This window comes from Anarhichas minor, unplaced genomic scaffold, assembly GCF_050575085.1.
Source record: "Anarhichas minor isolate MPS153535 unplaced genomic scaffold, ASM5057508v1 ptg000030l, whole genome shotgun sequence".
Classification (NCBI taxonomy): Eukaryota; Metazoa; Chordata; class Actinopteri; order Perciformes; family Anarhichadidae; genus Anarhichas; species Anarhichas minor.
This window is the reverse complement of record NW_027466476.1, coordinates 11,873,488-11,892,664: the sequence shown is the minus strand read 5'-3', so window position 1 is coordinate 11,892,664 and position 19,177 is coordinate 11,873,488. Positions and strand designations below refer to the sequence as shown.

At 42.3% G+C, this 19,177-nt stretch overlaps 1 protein-coding gene across 1 annotated transcript in view; it reads left to right on the top strand.

Annotated features, from left to right (window-relative positions):
* The window catches only part of fras1 (Fraser extracellular matrix complex subunit 1), a 173,068-nt gene that overhangs the window by 123,975 nt on the left and 29,916 nt on the right, over positions 1-19,177 (top strand). The window contains exons 33-43 of the mRNA XM_076105022.1: positions 3,922-4,038; positions 4,757-4,871; positions 5,200-5,337; positions 6,023-6,055; positions 8,761-8,892; positions 9,192-9,320; positions 9,520-9,767; positions 9,882-10,033; positions 11,446-11,608; positions 12,197-12,329; positions 17,959-18,185. Of these exons, the coding sequence (XP_075961137.1) occupies positions 3,922-4,038; positions 4,757-4,871; positions 5,200-5,337; positions 6,023-6,055; positions 8,761-8,892; positions 9,192-9,320; positions 9,520-9,767; positions 9,882-10,033; positions 11,446-11,608; positions 12,197-12,329; positions 17,959-18,185 (1,587 nt within the window). The remainder of the gene's footprint in view (positions 1-3,921; positions 4,039-4,756; positions 4,872-5,199; positions 5,338-6,022; positions 6,056-8,760; positions 8,893-9,191; positions 9,321-9,519; positions 9,768-9,881; positions 10,034-11,445; positions 11,609-12,196; positions 12,330-17,958; positions 18,186-19,177) is intronic.

The following is a 19,177-nucleotide window of genomic DNA, read 5'->3' as shown; positions in this document are numbered from 1 at the left end:
TCGTCCTTGTTGTTTTTTTGTCTCTCTCTGGAGTGTTCTTTGAAGTTCACTCTCTTACTCGTGTTCCCATGTGTTTACCTCTTCCCTCCCTTTCCGATATGTCTCCCTCTGGCCTGATTTATTCCTCCCCTCCTCCTCCTCTTCCTCCTCCTCTTCCTCCTCCATCTCTCCTTTCTGTTTCTTCTGTTATATTTCTGATAACCGTGAAATTGTTTATATAAAACCGTGCTGTTTATCTGTAAAATATATCCTTCAGTCTTAGTATTTTATGATATATATTATATATATATTCACTCAGCAGTTGTTTTAATCGCCGACCACTTCACAGTTCACTCTATCATTGCACACGACACTTTGTTTTTATCCTCTCTCTCTTATTTCCCTCCCTGCTCTTCTTAACGTGTGTTCTCTGTGCATTTCCTCTCCTTCAGTTCAGAGCTTGGCACCAGCCGTCCTGTGCGACTCACTCAAAATCAACCCATAGCGACTTATCTCGATTAGCGCTAATGACCACAAATTACTCGCAAATTGGCCCCAAATCTGAGACAGTCCCAGTAAAACCGACGCAGCGTTCGTCTCTGCTTCACCTCGACTCCGTCAGGCCGCCAGAAGCTTGTAGCTACATCTGATCATCTTCCTTCCTCCGTCCCCACACACAACGTTCTGGCTCCATCCATCCATCAGGGCAAATGCGTTTCAATTACACAGTGCCGGATTCAAATAAAATTCTCGGGCGTCTCATCATTTTGACAGGAAGTCCAAAAAGCAGGCGAGGAAAAGCAGGAAAGGAAGCCCGCCACAAACCCAACGGCTGGAAGCGTTTGTGCTGTCGGGCGATTAAAGCTGACGGTTTGTCAGCGTGATGTTTTCGTCCTCCGATGGTTTTTATCGAAGTGTGCGGCGCCTCGTTAGAGCTGATTGATTTGAAACTCATCCTGCTTCTGCAGCTGAACAGAAAGTGGGCTGCACAGCACTCGACACGCACATCTTCTCACGCACCAACATGTCAAATCACAACCGTGTTCAAATCAGACAGATGGGGATCTGGGGTCTTTGAAATTTGGTCTGAAGTGAAAATTTGCCCTTTCTAAAAACAAAATAAATAAATAAAAGTCCTCACAGTTGGCTTGTTTGTATCATGTGGCCTCAGAAATATTACTGAACTTATGCAACACTTGTGCTATGAATTAAAAAGAATAGGTAATTACTTTGTTGTTTCCCGATTTGAATCTAGACGTGGACGTTTGTTTCCTGTCGTTCTTTTATTGCCAGCTCTGAAAGGCTTGAAATGGCCCCAAAAGGCCCCAAAAAATGGGGGGAATTTCACCCCAAAATCTAAAATACGCAGCATAAGGCCAGTTCAGAAACTGAATGAGGTTGAGCATTGAATGTGTAGAAAATGTATTGAATTTCTCTTCTCTTTAGTAACACAGCAGTATTACCAAACCTCCCATGTCCCTTTTGTTTTTGCAACACATTTGCTCATAGATACATCACATACTGTATATTCAGACATCGAGCTGGAAACTGTTCATTTGCACTTTCCCTGATGAATAAATATGAATAAATAAATAATGATTTGGAGTTTGTAAAGGCCCCGTCCTCTTTTAAAGTGTATGCACAAGCCACTGGAGCCAAAACATTGTGAAATAAACTCATTAAAATTGAGAGAATCAGTGTGAGAGAATCAGTGTTCAAAGCTGCTCTGTGCAACAAACTGGTAAAGTTTCATTGTAGGACTCGTTGTGAATCAAATGAGGTAACATATAATGCAAGTCGTTTACGTTGAATGGAGCCGACTGAATAATCAATAATTTACTTCTGCTGCGACACCGCCTTCATTAAATCCAGCTGACTCAGCGCGCCGGCTCTCGTGTTAACACCATCGCTTGTGATTGGTGGCGCTGACTCCGGGCTTCATGCCGGCCGCTGCATCACTCGTGACTGACGGAGCCGACTACAACCTCTCTAACTTTCTTTGTCCCGTCAAACGCCTCAGAAGTGACGGGAACGAGCAGCGGAGGAAGCAAGAGGAGGAAGGAACTGGTGTGCATCAGGGGGACGACAGCAGTTAAAGCTACTTGTTGTGGAGGGGAAGAGAAACAGAGTAACACGGTGGGACAGTTAACATACTGTTTACTTTAAGGAGCAGAGCCAAACACTCCAGAAGCTTCTCTCCAGTCAGGAAGGCAGAGGAGGATTAAACTGATCCAGCTTTTCCGTCACCTATCAGCGATTCAATTATTAGCATAATCTTACATTCTAATTTTAAATCATCTTCTGCATTATGAGCGAGCTGAAGAACAGGGGTCAGAGGTCAGAGGCACAGCGCTGGAGAGAAGCTGAAGATGGAAGACCAGCTTTTTCTTCTGTTGCATTTCTTTGACTTATTATTATTCTCATTTTAAAGTGTGGCGTTAGAAAAAGTTGTCATAACTTTCTCAGTTGCGCAAAAAATAAAAGTTTTTACACTTGAGGCGGTTTTTGTTTGATGCACTCGATGGATTATGGAAATGCATTTGCCGAAAACAGTAAACAGTAATTGCAAAGTGAATTAACTGTAATATCATATATATATATATATATATATATAAATAATCTTAAATAAGGTCATCATAAATCATAAGGTGCCCCCAGCATAAATATAATATCATATAATATATATATATATATATTTGTTTTTATTGAAAAGAATCTGAGATGCAATAAAAACAATTGTTTCTTCACAAAATGTTTGAATGATTCCAGCATGTTTTTGTGCCATTTTAAGAGTTGTAATCATATTTTGATGATTATCAGGATAGTATCCAGGATATTAATCATATTGTCCCTCGTCTGCTCCGAGGTATTTGAAACTGAAGATGTTCAGCAGCAGCTTCTCCACGCGCTTCGTTATCATGGATGTGAGGGCAGCAGGGCGGCAGTGGTTGAGATCTGTGGGCCGGGTTTCTTTGGGGGGTACGGGGATTATGGTGGCAGTCTTCAGTCTGGTAGGATCTACAGAAGAGTGAGTGATGAATTGGAGAGAGCTCTGGGGCTTCAGAGGGAACGCTGAGGCTCTCTCTGTGCCCTTCTATTCACTTTACATTTAGAAAGAAATTTTTATGGATTCAACAAAGTGATTTAAAAGTAATCAGGGGTGTAATTGTCTTCAGTAAGAGATATAACTGCCCTAACACTGGCCACAGATCAGCACTTAAACATGGTCAGCAGGGCAATGAGGTCATCTCGCTGAGTTTTACTCTCATCGTCTCCTTTACTGATGTTCGTGCGGTTTCCATTGTGATTTATGGGCAGAAAGCGATTCGGCGTCTTCGTCCCTGCAGCTGATGCCGGGTTCTCTCTCACGTTTCATCTGTTGTAGCTCACAGCTGGAGGTCCTCCAGAGCCTGTCACTCAGAAATAATATATATATATATATATATATATATACGGTATATATATATATGTATATATATATATATATATATATATATATATATATATATATATATATATATATATATATATATATATATATATGTATATATGTATATATATATATATATATATATATATATATATATATATATATATATATATATATATATATATATATATATATATATATATATATATATATATATATGTATATATATATATATATATATATATATATATATATAATACACAAGCCAGAGAGCTGAGGATAAACACAAACATTTATTTAGAGGGTGTGCTGCAGATAAAGACTTCAGACTTCAAGATAAGAGAAGTTTAGAGTGAGTAGATAAGGGGAGACGAGTGTTGTACAAGTTTACAATCTGTATTATAAAGAGTGTGTGTGTGTGTGTGTGTGTGTGTGTGTGTGTGTGTGTGTGTGTGTGTGTGTGTGTGTGTGTGTGTGTGTGTGTGTGTGTGTGTGTGTGTGTGTTTCCACAGGTTTCCACAGAGGCAGCCGCGGTCCTACAGAGCGATGCCCAGACCTTCACCATCGGAGTCCTGCCTCAGACCCCAGGATTCCCCCAGCTGGCCCCCGACTGCGACCTGCAGGTCACGGTGAGGGATCACAAAGACGTGTATAAGGATTCAGACAGGATCAGAACAACAGGTGTTTCAGTTTAACCAGTGACCGTGTTAACTGGTGACTCTCAGCCGAATGCTTTCGTGGCTGCTCGTTACGTAAATGTTTGTTTACGACAATAAACACAGATATTTAAAACTGGTTGAATTCTTTTACGAGGACACCTACATGTTGTGTTGGTGTTCAACTGCTGAGTCACCAGTTAACACGGTCACTGGTGAAACTGAAACACCAGCAGCGTCTACAGCTTCAAGCTGTTAACCGTGTTGACTACCACTGGACTGTGTGTTAAACCAGAATCAAGTGAAAGCTCTGAGTGTCTTCATGGAGTCTGACGTTCTGTTCATGAACACAGAGAACAGAGTTGATCATCTGGTGACTTGTAGCTCCTGATGTCTCTCTGGTGGAACGTGACACACATACATGTTTATATCTGGACTCTAAATACTGGACCACAGCTGATGTCTTCTACTCTCTGACAGCACACAGATCTGGAAAGTCAATGTGTTTAAACATTCCCAAATTTTGATTATTAATTCTTCCTCAGTTATAATCACATGTGGTGCATCAGAGTTGGAGGATATAGTAGCTCTTGTTTTACCTCTGTTCTCACCTCAGCGTGTGTGTGTACATCGGTCTGTGTGTGTGTGTGTGTGTGTGTGTGTGTGTGTGTGTGTGTGTGTGTGTGTGCAGGCTCTGGAGGATCGGGTGACGGAGATAACGCCTACAGCTCTGTCCTTCATCGACTCTGAGACTCCCAGCGACAAACTTATCTACAACATCACCAAACCGCTACCGCAGGGACAAGGTCAGCCTCACACACACACACACACACACACACACACACACACACACACACGCTGAGCCTTTCCCTCATAATGTGGAAAAGATTAAAAGGATTGAAATCTAAGTTGTGTCAGGGGGGCAGGAGCCTTATAATTAGACACAGTGAGTGAGCTTCTGAGCTGGTGTTTGATTCCTGACTCACGGTTAACGTGTTGAGCTACTCTGTTCATCATTCATTATCACTTAAGGGCCCACGAGCAAGGCACTGTGACACACAGCTTCCTGGTGTGAAAGCGGGAAAGAAAAAACGTTTTGCTGGAGTGTTGATTTCCTTTTTCTCTCGTCCTCAGGTGCCATCGAGCATCTGGACCGACCGTACGCTCCGGTGACACACTTCACTCAGGCTGACGTCAACAACGGCAAGCTCATCTACAGACCACCGCAGGCCCCGTCACACCTGCAGGAGCTCTACCAGTACTCCTTCATCGGTGAGACACACAAGTACACACAGACCAGAGGCTGTTTGAATCAATATTCAATAAGTAATAAATAAATACGGCTGTGAAATATATCCTGAAATGAATATGTAAGGCAATAAATATATAAATAATAAAATATGTAGCCCTTGAAGCTAACGTTAGCTAGCGTACTATTGACGACAGATAACGATCAGAGAACATCTGTGTAGTTTTATCCAGATGTGTGTGATGCATTGAGTCTGGCTCTGGCTTCAGTCAGCTCTTGTCTTGATGATAATTCAGCGTGAAACTGGCTTTGATCATTTAACACTCAGCCCAAAGTTTGGATTAACTTCTTCAGGTCAACGCTAATCGTACAACTTTGGCTCATATACTGCAAACTATCACCTCAGCTCACGTGATGAATATTTAAACAGGAAGAGTGAGAATTTAACTGTTTTTCAAAGTAAATCGTTTATTTAAACGTAACCCAATAATCCGAGATCAAAGATGACTTTAGTTCCTGTTAATCTGAGTGTGTGGAGCTCCAGAGGGAAAGCTTTGCATCAGTAACTCCTCCACATCGCCTCCTGACTTTAATGCGTCATCCTGTTCACTTTTTATGTTTCCTGTCAGCTCCGCCTCAATCCTCTGTTTTTACTTTTATCACCTCACAGCGCTAAAAGATCTCGTTTTCTTTATTTTACCCTAACAGGTCTGCCGGAGTCGCTGAGCGTCTATTTCACAGGTGAGTACTTCATCTTCCTCAGTTTAGAGAGGAGGAGGAGGAGGAGGAGGAGGAGGAGGAGGAGGCAATTAGTTTCTTCTCTCCTACTCTTTTTTTTCTTCCACCTCATCTCCTCTTTTCCACACTAAATCCTCTTCATCCTCAGTCGTCTCCTCCTTTCTCCCTCTTGATATCTCTCTGACCAAAATATCTCTCTCCTCAATCTCCTCTTCGTCTCCCGTCTCCCCTCTCTTCAATCTCTGTTGTGTTTTCATCTTTCTTGTTATGACATTCTTCTTCTCCTCTCGCTGTTCGTCTCTGACCTCATTTTCTCCTCTCTTCCCTCCTCTCTGCACTTCCCACCTTTTGATTTCGTCTTCGTCTCGTCTGCTCTCCTCCCTTGATCTCTCCTCCTCTGTTTCCTTTCCTTTTAATCTTCACTATGAATGTCCTTTCTCTCTCCTCCCCTTGGGCTTTCTTTCCCTCTCTCTTCCTCTTCTTCCTGTTGTTTACGGGCATTCGGAGAGTGCTTTTCACTTTACTGTAGGCCTTGAGCCACACACACACACACACACACACACACACACTCACACACACACACACACACACACACACACACACACACACACACACACTCACACACACACACACACACACACACACACACACACACACACACACACACACACTCCATCCTGCTGCTTTAAAGGGAAACTAAGTAAAAGATGGCTTTTGTTGAAAACTGTTGTTGTAGAAAGTGCAACAAGTTATCGCCAGTCAATTCCTGCATTTATCCAAGTCCTTCTGAGGTACTTGTACTTAACTTGAGTATCTACAGTTTGTGCAAGGAAGGTTACATTTCTATCCACTTCATCTCATATTTCTATCCACTTCATCTCATATTTCTATCCACTACATCTCATATTTCTATCCACTTCATCTCATATTTCTATCCACTTCATCTCATATTTCTATCCACTACATCTCATATTTCTATCCACTTCATCTCATATTTCTATCCACTACATCTCATATTTCTATCCACTTCATCTCATATTTCTATCCACTTCATCTCATATTTCTATCCACTACATCTCATATTTCTATCCACTTCATCTCATATTTCTATCCACTTCATCTCATATTTCTATCCACTTCATCTCATATTTCTATCCACTACATCTCATATTTCTATCCACTTCATCTCATATTTCTATCCACTTCATCTCATATTTCTATCCACTACATCTCATATTTCTATCCACTACATCTCATATTTCTATCCACTTCATCTCATATTTCTATCCACTTCATCTCATATTTCTATCCACTACATCTCATATTTCTATCCACTACATCTCATATTTCTATCCACTACATCTCATATTTCTATCCACTACATCTCATATTTCTATCCACTTCATCTCATATTTCTATCCACTACATCTCATATTTCTATCCACTACATCTCATATTTCTATCCACTACATCTCATATTTCTATCCACTTCATCTCATATTTCTATCCACTTCATTTCACGGGGAGATGTTGTGCTGAAAATGATTAGCCAGTTGATTAGTTGATCATTAGAATTCTTCAGTAAAGAGCCGATCCTTCTCCAGTTCAGCATCTGAAATGCAATGATTTGATGCCTCTCTCTGTTTTCTCATTACATTTTTTTGTGTTTTTGTTTTGGACTGTTCTTTGAAAAAGTAATTGAAGAATTAAACGGAAATGCAAAACTCGTTAGTTGCAGCTAGAGTTGCAAAATTGGAAAATAATTTGAAATAAATAGAAATTTGGGGCTTTTTTCCACAGGCAGTATTTACAATATATTTATATTTAAAATAATATTTACAAAGTAGACGCAATTATAAACTCTTCAAATTAAAAAACGTAAATATAATGTAAAAATTATAAATATGGTCCTTATATCCTCTCCATGGACTTCCTCTGTTAGTTCACTATTAAAAAGTGCATTTAAATTGAAACTGTGAAAAATACAGTTCCCTTCCCTCAACACTACAATAATGGCTCCTGATCGTTACTATGCAGATCAATATTCCACTGATAAATTAACATAATTTCACTTTTACAGATAAATAGATAAATATGGATATCAAATAAATCCTGAAATAAATCAATGAGGCGATATATATATATTTATATAATATATATATATATATATATATATATATATTTATATATATATATATATATATATATATATATTTATATATATATATATATATATATATATATATATATATATATAATATTTATATATATATATATATATATATATATATATATATATATATATATAATATAGATCTTTTTATATCTGAATGGGGTAATTGGCTTGTTGTACTTTCTTGGGGAGTATTATTTGATGTCACGTGTCGACACGTGTGACAAACGGAGCCGATTAAGCTACAAACATTTGAAGCATGTGACCAGTTTCCACCTAAATCTCTGATGAATTGTTAAAGCAGTTTGGTTCATTTATTCTTGGGAGACTTTTAATGAACAGCTCCTGTGATCATCGTGTTTTTTATTTTTTTCTCGTATTAATTGTGTTTAGTGATTCAAAATATTCCTCCGTTAAAGAGCTGCGGAGATAATTAGCATCGGAGGTGTTTGTTTGTTTTAGAAGCTCTTTGATTCTCTCATTATTCTCCTGTGTTCTGCGTGTTTGACTCTCTCTGTTGTTCGGTGGCTCACAGTGTCGGACGGTGAACACACCACTCCTGAGCTGGACTTTGCCGTCCTGCTGCTGTCCAACCATCAGCAGCCGCCGGTGTTTCAGGTTCTGGACCCGCTGCTGGAGGTCGGCCTGGGAGGACAGGCCTCCATAGGTAAGAGAAGAAGAGACACACACACACACACTTCTGATACGACAGCCTGTGGTGAAGCGGTCCAGTGAGTGATGAATTGGTCTCTGTGAGGTAATGAGCTCTGAAGTATGACCCTGATGAGCAACACCATGCTGGAGAAAAAGAGCTGTGTGTGAGTTTACAGTCTGCTACAGACAGTTAGGTTTCTCCTTCTCCTGCTTCATCTCTCTTAACACTCCTTCTTCTTTGTGTGTGTGTGTGTGTGTGTGTGTGTGTGTGTGTGTGTGTGTGTGTGTGTGTGTGTGTGTGTGTCTGTGCAGGCGGTCAGCAGCTGGCAGTGAGTGATGCTGACACGGCTCCAGACGAGCTGGAGTTCGAGCTGGTGGAGGCTCCCGTCCACGGAGAGCTGGTGAAGACCGACGGCAACTCACACACCAGCATGGCCAACGGTGAGACGAGTCACATGACACGGACACAACTACTGCCTGAGCACAAGACAAAGTGGACGTTCAGCAGGAAAATAGTTGCTCAGAAAACTTAGAAGTTGTTGCACAGAAACAGGCTACAGGGACTCAAACCAGAAACACACACACACACACACACACTCACACACACTCACCTGCGTTCACACCTTCTCCGTCCCGTCAGGCGACATCTTCACCTTCAGCGACGTCACCCGCAACGTGCTGCTCTACCGGCACGCCGGCCTCAGCGACCGGGACGACGCCATCACCTTCTCCGTTAGCGACGGCATCTCCATGGCGACCACGGCGGTGCAGGTGGCGGTGCTGGGCGCCGGGGGCGACGGCCCCCAGCGGGACCCGGGGGCCACGCTGTCGCTGGAGGTGGGCGAGAAGAGCAGCACCGTGATCAGACGCTCACACCTGGCCTACACCGTGAGTTCATCGGGGAGAGAGGAGAGAGGAGAGAGTTATCGATGCTTTGAGGAGGAGACAACATGTTTATACCTTTACATATAGATATAAGCTCTTACTTTGTGTCTCTCGTAGGACAACACGTCCCCAGACGAGCAGATCCAGATCCAGTTGGTGTCGGTGCCGATGTACGGCATCCTGACCCGGAGCGAGTCGCAGCAGAAGCACCAGGAGCTGAGGGAGTACTCCTCCTTCACCATGGAGGACGTCAGCGAGCACAGGATCAGGTAGGAGGGACGGCTGAGCTTCAAGAGATGATGCAGAATGAGTCCATGCAAACATGAAGAGCGCTTCAAGGACTCAAGTATTGGACTTTTCCTGGTACTTGTGGAATAGCTGTTACGATTGGGAAGTTATCGTTCAAGGCGAGAGTCTAAACATTTGCGATGAAAATCGCCCAAAAGAACATCCTTGGTTTCAGTTCCCCATGATGGTTTCAACTCTACTTCAGAGGCTTATAAAAACAGAATATCAGCAAAAATACCGCAGCTATTAACCAAAAATGACTTTCAAACGCCCAGAAGCAGTCGTTGTATAAGCAGTGAAGGTTCACGAGGGTCCATGGGAGGGAGGAGAGTGAGTTAGCGCTTTTTTAAGTTCTTCAGTAAAAATAAAAGAAATGCTCAAGGAGTTCTGCTCACAGCTCCCTCGTGGTGACTTTACCTTAAACCTGCAGCCATGATGAGTTTATCCAGTGTGTGTTAAAAGTGTTTCATCACATTAAAAACCCAAAGGAGAGTTAGGAATCCTTCAAAAGAAAGTTAAACCACGTAGAATAAAGAAAAGAGCAGAGAGGAGTGATGGGCTTTAGGTTTCTCTGAGGTACCGACGGGATGTGAGAGCTTCTAATAAAGAAGAGAGAAAACGGGCCCAGAAAAGTCAGTAGATGTTGCTCCGAAAAGTTAAAAGTTGTTGCACAGAAAACTCAGTAGCTCTGAGGGTTCTTCAGTCATGATGAATTTGTGTGATTGCAGCCGGAGTGGGCGGGGAGCGCGTTCCCCTCGACAGCACCACAGAGGAAGAGGCGGTAATAGCTCGCTGAGTTTCTCTTCAATCTAACGCGTCTCCTCACGAGACGAGTGCGAACATTACCAGCAGAAACCCAGCAAGAAAACAAACGAATTAGCCGGAAATCATTTAATACCCCCCCCCCCCCCCCCCCCCCCCCCCTTCACACACACACGTTCAGTGACTCAGCCTGATGCCAATTAGCATCACTCTGAAATTACCTGCACGAGGTACCGAGGCCCCATCTGAGAGGAGATGAAATATAAATATTCACGTTCTAACTGCTTCATTTGCATAACGCAGGGGCCCTGATTAGCTCCAGCGCAGGACGATCCTCCGGGGGGGGGTATTAGTTTCTCTCTCCGTGGCGTTCGGGCTCGTACAAACAAGAGCCGGGGAATTGTTTTATGAGAATTAAATGGGATTAGAGGAGAGTGTTTGAATGTTATTAGTGCTTTGAAGAGATTAGCAGCTGCATGGCAGCGGGAGCACCAATGCTTTTCTTTCCAAGTCCTCTTTACCCGTCCAGGATTAGACATATTTATGTTTTCATTAGCGGAGATTTATTGGATCAAACAAATTAGTTATTAAACAACATCAAATCAAAACTAACCGACGTCTCCGTCTGCAGGTACGTCACCTCCTTAGAGACGGGCAGCCAGCCGGTCACCGACATCTTCCACTTTGTCGTGTACGACGCCGACAACAACCGCCTTGACAACCAGATGTGCACCATCACCATCTCCTCCGCGCCCAGACAGCCGCCGACGGTCACGGTCCGCAGCGGCATCAAGGTGGTCTCACACACACACGCACACACACACACACACACACGGGCCCGATTCTGAAATGATCCTAATGTTTATAATATTACAGTTTTATGGCTGTGACTGAACATAAACGCACAAACAAACCGCACAGTTATGTCCCCTCTGTTACTCTGTCTGCTCATAAGAGACTGAAATCCTAAAAATACTCTTCAGAGGTTGTTTTTAATTCAGAAACTGTTTTTAACGAGACAAACGAAGCCGAGCAAAACCCTCTATACACACATGTCCCTCAGAGAGCCTGGGACTCAGAAGTAACAAAGTACATTTACGAAAGTCATTTTTTACCCACTAAACTGGAATGTAAATGAGACTTTGCTCTACTGTATAAGAACATGTTGGACCCATTATTACAAAGGCCATCCTCAAACATTTAGACATTTAGAGGCATCAAACACATCTGGAGAGAGTTTGTAGTTAGCAGGTAGAGGAAACAAAAGCTCTTCTGATATGTTGTGATCCGTTACGATAAGCCGACCCGCTGTCTGCAGCATCATCGGTGTAAAAACGGTCCGTGGGGAAAAAAAATGCTCATTTCAGTATTTTGCGGTTCAGGTCCAGGAAGGCGGGCGAGTGCTGCTGTCTACCAATCACATCATCGTGTCGGACCTGGACACGCCCAGGAAGGACCTGCTGGTTTGGCTCGTCAGTCCGCCGAAGTACGGCTTCATCGAAAACACCAACAGAGGTGAGAGCTTCTAGTGTGTGTGTGTGTGTGTGTGTGTGTGTGTGTGTGTGTGTGTGTGTGTGTGTGTGTGTGTGTGTGTGTGTGTGTGTGTGTGTGTGTGTGTGTGTGTGTGTGTGTGTGTGTGTGTGTGTGTTATGAGCAGGTTTAGAGCTAAAGAGTTTGGCTTGTTCGAGGGATTTAGGAAAACCTGCCACACTCACCAATATGTGCTGTTATCCTAAATGCGTTTTCCACTGATGGATTGTATATTTTATTACTTTGGAGCAATTTGCTTTAGAAAATCCTTTTTTGGACTCAAATTGGCTTCTGATGCCATTGTATAGCAGCACAATATGAACATGTCAAGCTGCAAAACAACTTCAATTATGCCCGAATTAAAGGTTAGTTTCTCTCTGTATACGATAGAATCAGTGAGGGGTGTAACCAGGCTTCTTTTGAATGCCTTAAGCTTTGTTTATACATATTTGTGTGTGCTTGGCTCCGTAGCGTGAGCCTCCATACGAAGATGTTAGTGTTCAACACACTGTTTGTTGTATTATTCTCCGAACCTCCAGACGGCGTACGAACAAAATGAACTGTGAAGAATGAGAAAGACAACGACTGTAACAGTCAAACAACCATAACCCGACCTCCACCACGCCGAGGAGCGATTGTAATAACTGTAAATTCATATCTCATATGCATGGACTACTTTATTACCTTTATAGAAACCCTGTCAGGAAACTAGTCAAGTATTCAAAGCTTTATAAAGAAGCGAAGGTTGAAGATCCTGTAAATCATTTGATTTGTAAATATATTTACTCACATGTAGATTTTTAAATCCTTCTTTTTCGAAGGCATCTATAAGCAAGCTGGTCGTCTTTGTATAATCCCTTTATTTACTTTATTCCAGTTCTGAAGGTGTTGAAAAGTATAGATTAGGAAACCCGATGTTTCTCTCCTTCTCTGTGAGGTTACACATCAGAACTCTGAAGACACACACTGTACACATGTGAGAGCACACGTGGCTCGGTGCTGCTCCCGTGTGAGCGTCTCACCTGCATCATTTTCTCACTTCTATTCATGTCACACTCGTACGCTCACGATCCCCCGGGTTTAAAGAAGTCTCCCGCGGTGCCGCCGTCCAGCTGTCACAGCTCCATCATGTTGTGGATTAGCACCGCCAGGTAGCCGGCTACAGATGGATCCATTGTTGGAGTCCCAATTTTAACCCGTTTGTCTGCTCAACCTCAGAGGAATTTTTTGATTTAAAAAAAGAAAGAAAGTGAGATGAGCTGAGACGGAGCTGATCCCCTCTGGGGAAATGTTTCATCCTGAGAACAGAATGGAATTCAAAAACCGAACTGGATATGGACAGAAAGGGCAAGAAGAGAAGCAGATCCTCACAGTACAGTAATACCGTGGAGTATAATAGAGTACGTGAACATGTGTGGAGCTCATTCACCATCTTACAGAATGGATGTTTCAGTTTCAGGATCCCACAAAGATGCACATTTCTGAGATATGATGAAGGCATCAACAAAATGCTGCAGATCTGTGACACAAGATGGTTTAGAAGACGCTTCTCATTAGAGGAGCACGCTGATAGATGAGTTGCATCATGGGAAATGCGGGATCCAATGTGTTCGCTCCACCTGTACTTGAGACGACAAGTCAGAATATCTCAAACTCTGAAGATGGATTTACTGCAGTGCTGCTTCAACACAATATCTGAGCAAACCCCGGTAGCCGATGAAGGCTGTGTGATGCGGCTGAAAGCTCTGGAAGAAGTCAGTAAGGAAACATAAAAGTTTAAAGCTGCTAAAAGAAATCAGAGGAGACATTTTCACAGGCAGAGTTTGTCGTGTTAGCCAGCAGAAAGGAAGCAGGAGGATGAAAGAAGAGCCAGCGATAGAGCACGGGGCGAAAACAGTCTTTGTTGTTAAAATAAAAGACGGAGAGAAATGTGGGATTTGATTCAAAACTGATCCTGCATTGATCCTCTTCCTCTGGCTGTATGTCACATGTCTATTTTATTCATTAAATACTTTCCAAGACATGGTTTTGTCTTTTGTCAACGTTGGTGGCTAAATCAAAGTTTACTGGAATCATTAACCATAAATAACGAGATTACCTCATCGCTCTTATTATCCTGCTAAAGAGTGATGTAGAGACGCTGGATATGGTAGTGGTAGAGACCTGTCAATCACCGTGTAGCCCCGCCCTAAAGCATCCCCTGCTTTATGGTCTGTGTGACTCTAAATGGACCATAATGTACTAAATGAACATCATGCTGTATTGAAGAATACTTGAAACTAGAGATTGAGACCATAAACTCATGTTTACAATGTTTACTGAGGTAATAAATCAAGAGAGAAGTAGAGTCACTTTCTCATAGACTTCTATACAACCAGAGGAGTCGCCCCCTGGTGGACACTAGAGAGAATGCAGGATTTAAGACACTTCACCCCCCCCCCCCCCTCCTGCATTAGCAGAGGGTAATACTGAGTTGATATGTGAAGCAGCACTTTGCATTTTTAATAACAGATGTGAAGCCGTAGTAATGAAAATTAGTCGACATGCAAGAAAGAGTTGTCTGCCGAGGTATTGAAGGACGAACACATGCAGTCAGATATTGATATGGTGTCTGCTGCAGCAGACGAGCAGCTGGCTGCGCTCCTCTGTCTCCGTGTCCTTGGCGGCTGCCGGAGCGGAGGGACAGTCGTTGGTATTCAGCAGAGTGAGGCGGCTGGATGGCTGCTGTCACCGGGGGGGCAAAGGGGAGGCCGGCCGGAGTCCACGTCCCCCTCGATAACAAACCAACATGCACAGGCTGCGTGTTGGTGTGCAGCTGGATGCATGAACCCACACGCTGATGTGCTGCATGATTGCACTGCAGAACAAAATACAGACTAGAATACACACACACCTCTGTACATACATGTCATGTATTTATATGCAAAACAGCTTCTGGTGAAACATTAGCATTATGTGTGTTAGCACAGAAACAGGCACACATACAGAGACGCATTAAAGACGCCCTCTGATGTTATGCATTTTAATTATAATAGCTGGTGCAGAAGCATTTAAACACACATATAACATAGAGCACATTTACATTTACAGATAACAGTTAGACTTTTATAAACTATTAGACTGAGGTTGGCGATGTTCGTTATTGGTCCATCAAGCCGCCTAATTAGAGACATTTTCCTTTAACTCAAATTAAACGTATTTATCTGCCTAAAGTTACATTTAGTCTCCGATTGCTTGACAAGCCGTACGACTTACATCCCTCCTCTATCCTCCGAGACTCTTTTCCTTATCGGATGAGTTAAAACGTCGCACGCAGAAACTTTTAATGAGCAAAGTAAAATAACCCCTGACCTTTCCTCTGGCTGCACTGCCAGAAATATCCAACTTTACTGGGTTGCCATGAAGTTTACTCAGCGTGTTCACGCTTATTACGCAGGATGAACCTTTTTCCATCTTTGGACACTTTGTAGCCAAAGTGTGGAGGCGGGTTTATCAAGGCCACATCCACACGCAGCACATCTCATAATGTATTGGCAGGTTGTCGAGTGTTTGCAGAGTGTTTGCAGCAGGTTTTATGTTTTTTTAATGAACCTCTGGCCTTCCCTCTCGTGTTGCCTCAATTAGTGAGGCTCTAAAAACAGAAGTATTTGTCGGCAGGTTGTTTGTTCCACCTCAGTATTGTGAAGTCAGAGAACAGCCTCAGGAGCAGCTAGAGGAGCTTTAAGGTCTTTATTAAATAATCTATCACTCATTTATTTAATTCTACACTCACACAGGCTGGATTGTATTTATTGTTTTATTCCTTATTTTGCTGCACAGGAGACGAAACTTAAGTTCCTCTGGAAAGTAGGATGATCGCAAAGTATCCAGAGGGTTTAAATGTATTTAATTAACTTTAAAGAAACCGTCAACTTAAATTATGAACTAGAAAAATCAATATGAAGAGTGATTTTATGTAAAAGCTTAAATGCAGGTTATCGTCTCTCTTCACCGCTTCAACAAGGGCTGCAATCATTTTCACTATCCATTAATCTCCCCATTATTCTCTAGATTGATCGATTAATCGTTCTTTAATCGTCTTGTGCAGGTCTGTCGGTCTGTCGGTGAACAAAACATGTCTCAGAAGTAATTAAAGGTGTGAAAAGCTGTTTTTAGAATTCACTGTTTCTCTTCCTCATACTAATAATAATAATATAATATATAATAATTGTATTTGCGTAATCACAGGGTGACATCGGTGGAAAGTCACTTTCATCAAATACTGTAATGTTGTAAAAACATGTTCTGTACTTTTCTTCTCCACTACATTTATTCACAGCTAAGAATTTGAAAAAAAAAAGTATGAAATGACTGAATTCATGGTTTAATATTCCTCATCACCTCTGAACATCGCCTCCCCGAAAACATCTCATTTCCTGCAGTCTGTGTGCTCTCGTGTAGCCTCAGACAGCTTGTTCAGTCAGAGATACACAGAGATGTCGGCCGTGTTACTTCTCCATTACCGCTCTGAAATCAGCACATTCCCAATTCCAATTTCCATCCCGATCAGATATCAGGGGTCCGATAAGAGACTCCCCTCCCTCAACTCATAACCGCCAGATGATGGAGATGTGATTTACTGCTGTGCCTGACACACACACACACACACACACACACACACACACACACACATCATCTATCCCCTGAAGACTCATCCGTCTTCTGAGACGAAGACGCTCACACTTTGTCTCAAAAAACTCAAGGTTGATTTTGTTCATTCACTGCGACTCTCCTTCGGTGCCACAAAGAGTCAGAACTGAAGGGAACTGTGAAAGTGTCTCGGTGCATCAATCCTGCATCCAAACGGCAGGATTGATGCACCGACTGAAGGGAAATAAAAAGACAGTTTGGGGAAAAGAGACAAGGACCGCCGTCATTTCCCAGCTGTCAGAAGTTAAAAGTGATCGTGATTGTGTGACGGTACGCTAAATGTTGCCGAGGACAAAGTGCCAGTGTGATGTGATACACAGCTGGAGATACACAGGGATGGAGAAGCAGTGAACTTGTGTAAAAAGTGTGTTTTCTAAGGGGGGAAATAAAACATGTGTTCACAAATAAAACCCAGTGGAGGTGAGTTAACCCTCTGAACCCCAAAGCAGTCACATTTTACTCTCTGTGGTCTCGTTTTTCACCTCAGTATAAAAGTCCTGCTCCTCTATGGAAACAGCACAACCATGACTAGAAGTAGAGAGAACTCAAACATGTATTCTGTGCAGAATATCACAGTTATAATGCCATTAATCTGAAAAAAAGGAAAGAAAACGCAAGTTGAATTTCTTTGATAATTTCTTTTACAAAAATTGGAAAACACTAGAATCTAAATATCTAACATGTTTCCAAGTGTCTACAAGTGTTAACAATTTTGGGGGGGGAAAAGATGGAGGCTCCATGTGCTATTTATATTGAACTGTTCTCATTTTTACAACCTTTACTTTTTACAGCTTCTGGCTGTGACAAACGGTGTAGTTTTAGCGACTGTTTAAAGAAAACTTTTCAATCCCGCCGGCGGGTTTTGGGTCCCAGAGGATAGATCCCAGATTTCTAAAGTCTGTCTCTCGACTGTCTCGTCCAGCAGGAGGCTCCGTTGGCGGCTCTGTTGGCGGCTCCGTTGGAGGCTCCGTTGGCGGCCCGCGGGTCGTCACCCCCGATGTGCCGTTCTCCGTGGACGACCTGACGGCCGACCACATCTTCTACGTCCAGGACGGCCAGCACAAAGCTCAGGCCAAACAGGACGTCTTCAGCTTCTACATCAGCGACGGGAACAGCCAGACAGAGGCGTTCAACGTCGAAATTGACATCCAGGTAACTGGAGAAAAATAATCTGGTGATCCATTTTTTTATCTGAATTGTTTTCTCAGGTGAAAAAAAAAAATAATTGTAAAAATGTACAAAAAAGTTTTGTCAGTTTTCCAGGTGAGTTTTAATGTACATAACTTTCTAACACAGAATATATGCACCTTGTTCTTAGAATTCATAGTGAAATATAACAAGACACACACCTGCCAAAACAGATAACAGAATAATGATCCTGGAGAAACGTTTTGTTCACCTGTTCTTTAGTCTTAAACACTTTTAGGATCACACTTTTCTCATTTCCTCGCTTTTGTAGCCACGTCTTGTTAACATAAAGTAAATATATAAATGTGTTTTTCATGGTAGTTTTCCATAATATTTAAGCCTACAGTATATATTCACGTCACCTGGTTACAAACAGGATGTGCATCACCACCATAAGGCGACACTTTTACTTTGATATCCGCCTCATCTGTCTGTCTGACACACACGTTTTCTGTACACAAAACTCCTCATTTAGGAGATTTCAGGACCGCGTTAGATTATTAGACGGAGGTTTTGCACTCACGAGTTGTTGGTAAAAGTGAAAAGCAAATAATTCATCCTCAATGTTCTTAAAAAGTTTGAATTAACTAAAGATTTGCTTATTTACTCGACTGTATTCTGTAAATACGTTTAACCATCTCCGTGGATCATTTTGGGTCTTCAGAAGAACTCAATAAAGGTTTTTATTTATTATCATGAACTATTACAGCGTCTCTGTGTCATCAGGAAAACTTTGAGTTTAGTTTTAAAGCTTCACACACACCACCGTCTCTAATCTGCTCCTGACTCCATCGAAGAAAATAAAGAACCGATCCGTCCTCAGACTGTCAGCCCAAATACACTCAGCATCCACATCCATCACTTAAGCCTGGTTCAGGTCTGGAGTTGAATTGATGAGGCTGTCAGTGAGCCGTGTGTGTGTGTGTGTGTGTGTAGAGGTAGTAATATAGCGTGTG